This window comes from Phialemonium atrogriseum (assembly GCF_030411735.1).
Source record: "Phialemonium atrogriseum strain 8032-3 unplaced genomic scaffold QBC33scaffold_19, whole genome shotgun sequence".
NCBI lineage: Eukaryota > Fungi > Ascomycota > Sordariomycetes > Cephalothecales > Cephalothecaceae > Phialemonium > Phialemonium atrogriseum.
Genome location: NW_026848156.1, coordinates 535,337 through 546,274, shown reverse-complemented (window position 1 = coordinate 546,274; position 10,938 = coordinate 535,337). Strand labels below are relative to the sequence as shown.

Below are 10,938 nucleotides of genomic sequence, written 5' to 3'. Positions count from 1 at the left end.
GCTAATACTATCTATGGCGCCTTTGCAGTCTTTGACCTTTAGATTAGGAAGGCTTTGGGCCTATTCCTTGTCAACTAATGGGTTACTGCATCTAGTGTTAGCGTAGATACTGACTATATCACTAGCTTAGGCGGCTTTCTTAGACAGTGCCACTTGCAGCTGTAGGTAAGTATACTCTTCAAAGGAGTCAATTGACAGCTTAGCTAGGCTAGTAGCTGTGATTATGTCCCTAAGGTATGCTGTTGAGTTAGTCTTAACTGCTAGCTTGAGTGGATTGGCAGGTGCAGCTGGCTAAGCTAGTTGATAGCTTGTCTGCAGGTGCTGGAAAAGGTTGTTGCAGCTACTAAAAGTAGTCTTGCAAATGCTGCAAGTCTAGCATTCCTTGACTTAGGCTATGGCAATGTAGCTAGAGTTGTTGCAGGAGTTGACAGATTGCTAGGACTAGTCTGATTAGGAGGAGGCTACTGACTTGTCGTTAGAGGGCTTTTAGGCTAGGTTAGCCTTGTCATGCCAGTTGAAGCGTTTGCAAGTATCTTGATTATCGCAGTTGCTGCGCTAATCACGCTAATCACAGCTGCAGTTCCTGTCTTAGGTGTCACTATTGCAGGGTTGGTTGTAGGGCTAAGCGTGGTTCTTGTTGCAGTCTTGATTGCAGTTGTAGGAATTTGAATTGCCTTTCTAATTGTCCTTTTGGTTGGTATGATAGTTGTTATGCTAGTTGCTATGCTAGTTGTTGCGCTAGTTGTTACGCTAGTTGTTGCATTGGTTGTTATAGCAGTTGTCACGTAGGTAGTTAGACTAACGCTAGGAGGACTTGTTGTACTAAGTATTGGCTTTAATCTGCAAAAGTGGGATTTTTTTCTCAATATCTTGCAGGAAGGTTGGGTAGTCGATGCTCTCTTTAGGAGGGTCAATTAGGTTTCGAATGGCTTAATCAAATCCTTTCTATATGGCGGTGAAAAGGTTGTTGTTTGCCTGCCTTTCAATAGCCTTGGCAAGGCAGTGCTAGCGTTGTATATACTAGCGTAGGCTGCTGTAATCTTCAAAGAATTTGCGCAGTGAGAAAGATGCAGCCTTAAGCTTCTAGAGGCTTGTCATTTGGTTAGGCTTGAAGCGCTTTTGCAGGTTTGCAATGAATTGACTTAGGTTGCTCTTAAAGGCGTTGCGGTTGGCTAGCGTAAGCTTGTCGGTATACTACAACAGGGCTAGGCTGTAGAGCAGCGTTGGGATTAGGCTTGTAAGGGCTGTTTTATCCTCTGCCTTCTAGAGGACTTCTAGTTGGTTGGAGAAGGCGAAAACGTTAGTGTAAATGTTTAACTTGCCTTTGGTGATTATTTTATCCTTGTTAGAATCCTTTGCGTTAGAGTTAAATACCTCAACGTTGTCTTTCTTTAGACGATAGCTAGAGTGGTTGTTGGAAGTGCTAGCTAGGGTAGTGAATTGCTCTTGTTGCTGAAAGGCTAAGCTACCTTGGTTGTAGAAGGCTAGGCTTTCTTGGGTGTAAGCTAGAGTGCTGCAAGGGTTTAACTAGTCGTCAAATTGGGTTTGCTAGAAGCTACTATGCTAATTAGGGCAAGATTGGCTAGGGCAAGGCTAAGTAGTTGACTAGCGTTAAGCCTAGTTAGCTATATCAAGGCGTTTCTCAAAGCAATCTATATGCTTGGAGAGGGCGTTGACGCAGGCGTTAGACTTTTTAGCCTAGGTTACTAGGAAATCTAGCTTTTTTATAATCAAGTTGTTGCGGTTAGAGGTTAGAGGCCTAGGTCTTTCTTCCTTGTCGTTAGGGAGGCGAAAGAAGTTAGACTTGCGCTTTAACTTATGCTTTCAGAGATTGTTGTATAGGTTATTCTATATAAAGTTGCCTGCTCTAAAGGATTTCAGAAGTTAGGTCTTTTAACCTATTATGGTTTTGTCGATATTGTTTGAAGCTTTGAAGCTTGGAAAGGTGTCTTAAAGCTTGAGATACGCTTTAGAGGTGTCAATACCTAGGTTAAATAGCCTCTTATTATAGTAGCCTTTCTAGATCTTTGCGATATCTTTGTCGAATTGGTTGATAACTTTGAATACCTAGAGGTTTAGGGTGTAGTATTGATTGCTTGATTTGCGTGACTAGTTGCAGTCCTAGTGATGGAATTAGGCTGCGACGTGGATAGCTAGGAGCTAGTTATTGGTAGGCTTGTTGCGTAGGTTGTTGACAGTGTTGTGGTTATTGATTAGTGCGCTGCTGTTGTCAAGGTTCTTGTTCTTGTGGTTAGAGTAGTACTGATTAGCGTCTGGTTGATTGTTAGAAGGGTTGCTAGCAAGGCTGGGAGGGTTTCTAGGTTAATGGCAGAAAGGACTACCCAAGTGGGCGAGGGTAGCAGGGTCTGCTGTTGACGGTTTTGCTTGCATAGGCGAGTGTCTAGAAACCAATCAGGCTATGGTAACTAGTCAGATTAGCAGGTTTAGCATTAAAGGTAACAGCAATGTAGAAGGCAAAACGATGTAAAAGTAGTGTAATGCAATGCAAAGAGTTAAGCAAGAAAGGATCTTCTTTGCAAGTAAGTTGGCAAAAAAGGCAGGAAAGCAGTGAATATGCAAGAGACTTGAATATTCAAAGGTTTAGTGAATATGCAAAAGGCTTGGGTATTTGAAGGTTGGTAAATACTCAAGCAAGTATTTAAATGTTAGTAGGAAGAGGCTTGAATACTTGACAGGTTAAGCCTAAATACTTGACAGGTTTGGTTGAAGCAGGCAAATAAATGGTGCTTTACGCGTAGATTAGTCTAATCAACGCGTCAAGAGCTTGCGCATAGCTAACGCTATTCGCAAGCTCTTGGGGTGATTTTGGTATTGCTAGAATTAGCGAAAATTAAGGTTTTTGGTAGGTTTGGTTTGTATTATAACTCCGACAAGTATATCTGTGCTACCAATTTATGGCGCGTTGGCAGGGGGCTACTTTAATAGCAATCTAGTGATATTGTACAAAGTAAAAGTGGTGATGATATTTGGTGGTTTCTACGCAGAGGGCGCGTAGGCTTTGACTGACCCGCGCTGGCGCACAGGCCAGGTCACAGGCCACTGGAGCCACTTCGGGCCCCGCCCTCACTGTCTATTTACAGCCAGTAGAAACCATCCTTTCTACCCCACCGAGCCTCACGCATCACGAGGATTGCAGGGATTGTAGGGATTGCAGGGAGGGCTGCTATAGGGAGTAGAGAGACAGGCGCTACTTGCAAAGCGGCTTTGAGGAAGACTAAAGGGCAGCAAAAATCGCCTATGGAATGTCTTGACGATGTCTAAGGCGGCAGAATTATATGGTTTTGGTTTGCCATTGAAGACTTGAAGCAGGCGTGTTATTTAGCTTGCTGCGCAGACTAGACAGACTGCAGCGACTGTGGAGGCTGTAGAGGCTGTAGAGGCTGGGGAGGCTAGACAGAGAAACCAGACTAAAGTGCCTAATTGAATTGAGTCAATTAGAATTGACTTTAGGTGGGAATCTGGGTGCCTTTGCGTACACATTACAGCAACTTGGCAAAATACCTAGACTACGCTATTATGCCACAAATAGTGTTTAGAACCTTGTAATTTTAGTATCGCTAGATAGGCTTAATTGAGGAGATCCTCTGAGTATAATTTGTGTTACTTGAATATACAATTTGGTGTTGTTATTGAGAGCAGAAGGTTTGGAGTTTGGCTGGGAGTAATGCGGCAGACTACGAGTGGCCCTAGCTTTGTTTGGCGGTGAGTAAAATGGCCCTGCCTAACTCTCACTGCCTTTGGCAGCAGCTGTCAGAATATCTGGCAGCCTGGTACCACCTAGAGTGCACAGACCCCCTGCACCTCGAGATTTCTGCCCCTGCATGCGGAGACAAGCTCCCAAATCCGGCGAATTTCCCTACTACACTTGGGTGTAAACTGTAAAGTAAGGTGTACGAGGTGAGATATAACCCAGCCAAAGTGGGTCTGGGCCTGAGGACAAAGAAGAGAAATGGGCAGAAAGTGAGGCGATTCTGAACAAAGGAGCAAAGGCGGCAACGACGCGCTACCGCGGCGCACCGCAGGACGACGGATCCGGAAGCGGGCGCCGGGGAAACAGACCGTCATGACCCACACCCCCAGACAAAGGCCGAGCCCGGCGCGGCCCCTAGAAAAGGCCGCGGAAACGAGGCGATACCGAAAGAAAGCACGGGGGTTTTAATCCAGCTAGCGCCCGTTTCTTCCTATGTGATGTATTACTAGAAGAAGCACTTAAGGCAACCAGAGTATAAATAATAATAATAATAATAATACAAGTATAGTAAGGGGTTCCAGAAATTAACGTGACTAGGCATGTGATTTTCTATGGATAAGGCGGCATCTGCATGAGTGCACGGACTCCCGAGCAACATGGACAACTTCCAATTAATAATTATTGCAGCCCTTGACCCCCTGAATCCCTTCTTCGCACACGCGTACCATATAGTTCGGCATCTCGTGATATTTCGGGCCAAGGGTTGTTGATTAATGTGTCTATTCTTCCCTTGATCCGGGTTCCTTCTTATTCTTCCCCTTCGTTTGGCCGGTTTTTAGTTTAGCCCCATAAACCCATGTGAGGCGCTGACGTCCTCAACCTTCGGAAAGGTCGACTGAACCGAGCCACGATCGCCATGCCGAAGCAGTACGTTCTCTTCGGGCGACCGCTCCCGCCCATCAGCTCGCGGCGTATTCCTTGCCTTCTTGCGGGCCTTGCTGTCTTCGCCCTTGTCAGCCTTGTCTATCTCGCACCAAGCGCCATACCGACGGGTCCAAGCCTGTCCATCGCCGACCACAAGTTCTCGATACCCAAGTCCGTGAAGGGAAGTTGGGGCCACATAAACCCATTCAAGCCGCCGGCGCACCCCCCGGCCCGCCAAAAGAATGACACGTACGGGGAGTCTTCGTGGTACGCCGACTGGAAGTGGCTTACCATCCCCTTCTCCTCGTCCATCACCCTCGACGAGAACCGTTCTCTGCTCCCCCAATTGACGCCGCGACCGCCGATCTACTGCTACTACGATACGACGGTCGAGAGGGACAAGGAAAACGAGGAAGCAGAGAGCAAGCTGCTATTGACATGGCGGAAGGCCTGGTGGGCACACGGCTTCAAGCCCATCATTCTGAGTGCCGCCGAGGCCATGAACAACCCCATGTACGAGGAGCTGCAGCGGATGGACTTCGACCCAGCCTTGAAGTCCGACATTATGCGATGGCTCGCATGGGAGAATATGGGTGGCGGGTTACTGGCTCAGTACCTGGTCTTTCCAATGGGTCCTCCAGATGATCCGCTGCTCGCCTCCTTCCAGCGTGGGGATTTCCCCCAGATTACCCGCTACAAGGGCCTCGGTGACGGCCTGTTTGCCGGGCCCAAGGCCGAGCTCGCCTCTGCCATCAAGCTGGCCCTGGCGACACCGGATGGGAAGGCGGTCAAGGACTTCGTGTCCGCCCTGCCTCCTAAGGGCGAAGGCAGTGGTTCCGTCAAGGTGGACGATACCCCAAAGTCGCTAGCGTTCTACAACGCCGCGACCATCGAGAAGAATTATCCCAAAGTCGGGGAGGCGATCAGCGCGTCTCGCGCGTCCGGCCTCGGCACCCTCAACCAGCTGATCACGTCGCACCTGCACCTGACGTGGCAGAACACCTACTCGGACGGCATCGCCGTGTTGAAACCCCTCCCTGAGCACTCGACGCACATGATCGCCCCGGCCTACGAGCTGGCCCAACGTCTGGCCCAGTGCCCCCAGTCGCCGCTCCCCTCCTCGTGTCCCCCGAACCGGCTTACGTGCTCCCCGTGCGTGTCTGCCCAGCCCATGAAGATCTCCACCCCAAACCGCTTCCAAAACAAAAGCTCGGTCTACGCCATCGGCACAGTCCCGCACCCCTACACCACCGCCATCCTGGCCAACCCCCGCCAGAACATCGACGTCCGCTGGATCCGCCGCGACTCGGACCGCGACGCCTGGGTTTCCGCCGTCACCAAGGAGATCCTGGGCACGGGCGTGTCCGCGGGCCGCCGCGGGCTCATCCTCAAGGAAGCCATCGCCTCCGAGATCGGCTCCGCCCGCTCCCTGTGGTTCAGCGCCGAGCGCGACCCCCCCATCCCCGACGACGTCGACTGGCGGTTCGGCTTCGCCATCCCGGCGGCCGGCGACGCCGACGACGGCAAGAGCGAGACCCCCGTCCCGGGCCCCGAGCGCCGCCCCCAGCCCCCGCCCCCCGACAAGGCCGACGGTCCCGTCCCCAGCCCGGACCAGCTTGCCGCCGAGCCCGAGCTGCTCAGGAGGGCGCGCGCCATGGGCAAGACCAAGAAGCCCGCCGACCTCGTTGTGCGCGACGCCATCGAGGCGTGGAACCTCGCCGACACGGAGGCGTGGCACTTCGCGAGGGCGTATCTCGCCCGGTCGAGGGTCGAGAGGCTCAAGTGGGAGGAGGAGGAGGCCAAGTACGCCGGCGGCGCGGGCATCGAGAAGGACCAGAGGAGTGGGTGGGGCAGGTGGCTCGATGTAAGATGATATATGCTCAGTTGTGTTAAAAAAATAATGGCGTTTCAAAGTGGCATTTAATGGTTGGGCTTTTCTCAGATCTAGCTAGAGAGGTGGTGGCATCCTGAGTATGATGGAATAGCAGCATGCCTCGTCCGTTCGATAAAGCTTTTCTTTTTTTTTAAAAAAAAACAAAAAACCACCTACTTAATCTCCACGACAAAACCAGGGATGTGGGATGTCAGTGGGAAATGCATAACTTCTTTTGTGTTCTACAGAAAACATACTCTACATACTAATCTTGTCTTGCCAATGGATACCTAGGCGTTATCGTCCACCCAGCGAAGATTCTTGTGTCTCCCATGACCTGATCCCGCCGTGTAAGGTAGTGTAGCAAAACTCGCAAGGAACATGTTCGGTAGAAGTTGAAATCATCGCAATAATCAGCAAGCATCCATCCACCTCTCAACACCAATTTTGTTTTTGTCGCCCTGTTGGTCATTATTCATACAATACTCAATAATACAGTCGCCATGCGTAATCATAAATTGAACGTTGAGAGGTTACCACGGTTTGCAACATCCATCGAGACAACGTTCCGAAACTGCTCCTCCAAGGAGCCTTCGCCATGAGAAAGTCGCTTCTCTCCGCGTTTGTCCGGCAATGGGTTGAGCAACGCACCGCCATCGCTGAGATCCTGGTCCGGAGAGCCATCCTCGCTGGGAGAAACAGACTTCCTGTCGACAGAGGGGCTCAGTGATTTGGCGGCGTATCCGACATACTGCGGAAGATAACCTTGCGCAGTCGTGGATGAGATAGCACTGCTCGTGCTGCCCTTCCGGAGCATCGTGTGCAAGAGCTTGACGCCCCTACACCCACTGGTTAGTAGCCATCCACCTGGATACCTTCGCACAGGCAGCGACATACACAGGGTTGTCAGATCGTCTATCACGCGAACTGGCAGATCCGGAGTCGGCACCAGCTTCGGCAAGGCTGGCCTTGGGCGGATGGCCGCCGCAAGGCTGGTTGACTTCGTCGAGTGCCTTTTGGAACTCCTGAGAGCCGCCGTAGATTTGGCTGCGGAATGAGCGGAGATGCGGCGCAGACGCGTATGTATCGTCGGTGCTAAGTGCCTTTGACTTCTTGCCCTCACCAGCCGGAAACAGGGACAGGAATGGATCCATTTCGGATTGGGTCATCTTGGGACCCGACTCTGGCGAGCCGTTCGTAATCGTCTCCTTGGCTGGGGACGGCGGGTAGAAGTGCTTTCCGTCGTACTTTGGCAGGCCCTGTCGAACGAATCGGGGTGCCTTGCCCCAGTAGAGGTGTCGAGAGCGGGTTTCGTCCTCCGTCAACTCCCGTGGGTATTGATAGTCGGCGTCTCGAGCAGTCCTAGGGTCGACGCCCTTTGGCAGGGTCCCTACCAGGTAAGGAACGCCCAATCTTGCCTTTTCCGCGGCCAATGATGTGGAGAGAGGATCGGTGACCGTGTCCTCCCACGTCTTCGAGCTGTTGCCGGTCTGATCCGAGCTCTCGCTAACAATCCGCCACTTCTCATAACCAGCTGACACTGGTCTCTGAACCGAGTTCCCGAGTGGCTTGCAACATCCCGCTACTCCCAAACACATACCTGAGCCGTTGGCGTCAGATTGAGCAACCATGTCGTTCTCCCCGCGAGGTCGGAATGGGGGGGCCAGAGCTGCATCGCTGGGCAGGCGCAGCTTTTTGGCCAGATCGATAGACTTCAACGCGGCAGCCAATCCGTTGAGGTTGAAAGCACCCTCACCGCTGTTACCATTGGTAGCACTGATGGCTTCATGCTGAGACCCGTTCTCCAAGCGTCCGTGGTTCGGGGCTGAAGTGTGGTCTCGGTGCTCATGGTCGGGGACCTTCTGGACGGCAGCAGGAGCCGGCTTGGGGTCGGTCTCTGCCTCCTTGGTCTTCTCCCGCTTCTGGTTGTACAGCTTCTCGTGCTCCGTTTGAGTTCGTAGGAGAGCTTCAAACTGCTGGATATGCTCTCGGATGGCCTTCACCTTGTTTTCCATAAATTTCTCGTCGATCTGATGCCGATTGAACTGCAGCTGATCCTCGTGATATTTTAGCGAGGTCCGAAAAGACCCAATCTGCTTCCTCGTGATGTCGCTGGGCTTGATAGACGAGATCGGTGGAGCGACCGGTGGCTGGAAGTCTTTGTTGATGGGTCCGGGTCCGGCTGTGGGCAACATGCCGGAAAATCCAGGATGGGCAGGCGGAGGGACATGGAAGGCTCCAGGAGCCATCATAGGTGCTCCTAGATTTTGGGGGTTTGCCAGATGCGGCGGCATGCCAGGATGCCCCATGAGAGAATGTGGCCCTAGGATCGGGCCGGGCATGAAGGGGTTTCCCATTGGAGGCGGGAAGTGAGAAGGGAACGGAAACATCCATTGACCATTGTAAACAAATGGCTTGGTTTGGTCGAACTGATCAGGTCGAGAGAGGTTGATCTTGTCAGTTCTCTTCGGCTCCGTCGCTTTGTCGGCCTGTCCATCCCCGGTCTTCAGTGTACCATCTGCGGCAGGCTGGGAAACCATGGGTCCACCAACGGCAGTAGGCATGGGAAACCCTCCGTGCATGTGGGGTCCAAATGCCATGGGCAAGTAGGCTGGAATGGGAGGATATCCACGAGGGAATGCCGGAAAGTATTGGGGCACGCCGTGTGGGCCAAGGTTCAGAGGGCCGGGAATGGGCTTCGTGTTCTTCAGCTTCTCCGGTGGCCCATGGTTGTCGACAGCCACATCACCCGTGACACGCTTCGCCGAGGGTGAAGGAGGTCCTCGGGTGTTCGGCACGATACGCCCCCCAGCTGTGACGCGGACATGAGTAGGGGATACAACTGCCTTGTAAAACCGCTGGAAGCCCTCGCTCTTCTGTGCAGGCAGCCCTGTTGGTGCCGACACCGGCTCGTTGGCAGTAGCCTCAGTGGCGCTCCGGCCACGATACTTCCACTCCATATCGCAAACAACAGTTCGAGCGGGAGCCGCAGCTGGAGCGGTTGCTACGGCGACAGCCTGACCGGTAGCTGGGCCGGTCGCTGGAGCGGCGGATGGGGTGGTCGATGGAGTGGCGGCCAGAGCAGCTGCAGCACGACGGCTGGCGTTGCCCTTGTAAACGACTTCGTCCGCAGCGGAATCGTCTTGATTTTTCACCGCAGCCTGAGTTTCGTCAGATACCTGCTTTGGGCCCGAGTTCTCTCCTTTGCGGCGAAGGATAATTGCGGCTAGGGGACATTAGCGGAGGCTGAGCGAAGGTATTAGAGTGTGGTACTAGGACACTTACCGAGGTCAGGATTGGACTTCGCCAAGGTCTCAAGACCACCAGGGGTATGCTTGACCCGAAGAGCCAGGAGCTGATTGATGGTGTAGGTTTTAGAGACCATTTTCAAGTCGAGGTAGGCGAAAAAATGGTAGGTCCGGTGTCTCGGTTTGCAGTGCCAGCGGAACAAGGCGGGAAAGGATGGCTTCTCCGAGCCCTTACGCGGGAGTGACGCGGTGATGAAGAACAAGATAGGCAGGAGAGACTCCTTCGTACTGACTATGTCGGTTAGCTTTTGGGCCTCGATCTGAGACAAGATGAACTCCGGAAGATAGGCGACAGAGAATTCGAATCCCGTTTTCTCCGGCTCCTCGTACTTGATACTGTAGAGAGAGCAGCGCTTGTAAAGGAGGAAACGGTACTTTGCTTCGAGCAGTAGGTATGGGGTAAGTGGAAGATCCTCAGCCTGCAGTTTCTTGACTCGTCTTAACAGGCGCTTTGCGCGCTTGCGTGCTAAGTGGACCGACATATTGGCCAGGCGATGGGTGGTGAATAGGGGCGATGGGGTGACGGGGTGACTGGGTGACTGGGTGACGGGGGTAGCGGGCAGGGAGAGTGACGAGGTGACGAGGTGACGAGGTAATAGGACAAGACACGAGATTGTTGTTGTTGTTTATGTTTTGCTTGTGGATGGTGGTGAAAGTGAAAGGGCAGAAAAACAAGACTGTACGTACCTCCCTACCAACGGTGAGGATTACCTTATCACCCCAGACCCAGAGTGCTGAGCGTGGAGATAGGGGGGTCCCGTGACCTCACCCTCGCTCTGGTGATGTTCGGGGTTTGTTTGTCTTGGGACAGCCAGCCAAGCAACCAGCCAGTAGTAAGCATACAATGCTCTGTAGGCAAGGTAGGACAGGCAGAAAGGTAGAGAAGGTAGACAAGGTAGACAAGGTGGATGGTTTCACGTTGATGAACGAGCGTAGATGGGTTGCAAGTAGAAAGAGCTTGGGGATGGCGAAAGCTGTGGTGGTGAAGGTTGGATGGAAGATGGAGAAATCAATATCCTACGTGGAGGAGGATAAATTGAAGAGAATGCCTGGGATGACAAGGGACAAGACGAAAGTGGAAATCACCACAGAAGGCAGGAGCTATGGTCGTCAGGCGCTCC

At 52.4% G+C, this 10,938-nt stretch overlaps 2 protein-coding genes across 2 annotated transcripts; one reads left to right on the top strand and one right to left on the bottom strand.

Annotated features, from left to right (window-relative positions):
• The first annotated feature begins 4,376 nt into the window (after positions 1–4,376).
• Positions 4,377–6,967, top strand: QBC33DRAFT_612481 (uncharacterized protein). Its single transcript, XM_060432484.1, has one exon. It carries the CDS (start codon positions 4,629–4,631, stop codon positions 6,507–6,509), a length of 1,881 nt encoding a protein of 626 aa, XP_060281755.1. The 5' UTR covers positions 4,377–4,628; the 3' UTR covers positions 6,510–6,967.
• Positions 6,968–7,004: 37 nt separating this feature from the next.
• QBC33DRAFT_495670 (uncharacterized protein) lies at positions 7,005–10,299 on the bottom strand (the record flags this gene model as incomplete). The annotated part of the gene is made up of 3 exons (XM_060425549.1): positions 7,005–7,357; positions 7,407–9,735; positions 9,834–10,299. The coding sequence occupies 3 exons, from the start codon at positions 10,297–10,299 to the stop codon at positions 7,021–7,023; spliced, it is 3,132 nt and encodes a 1,043-aa protein (XP_060281754.1). The 3' UTR covers positions 7,005–7,020.
• Positions 10,300–10,938: the final 639 nt, after the last annotated feature.

Bases quoted from the DNA above. Each gene is read 5' to 3' on its own strand.
- QBC33DRAFT_612481 (XM_060432484.1), top strand. From the start codon at position 4,629: ATGCCGAAGCAGTACGTTCTCTTCGGGCGACCGCTCCCGCCCATCAGC.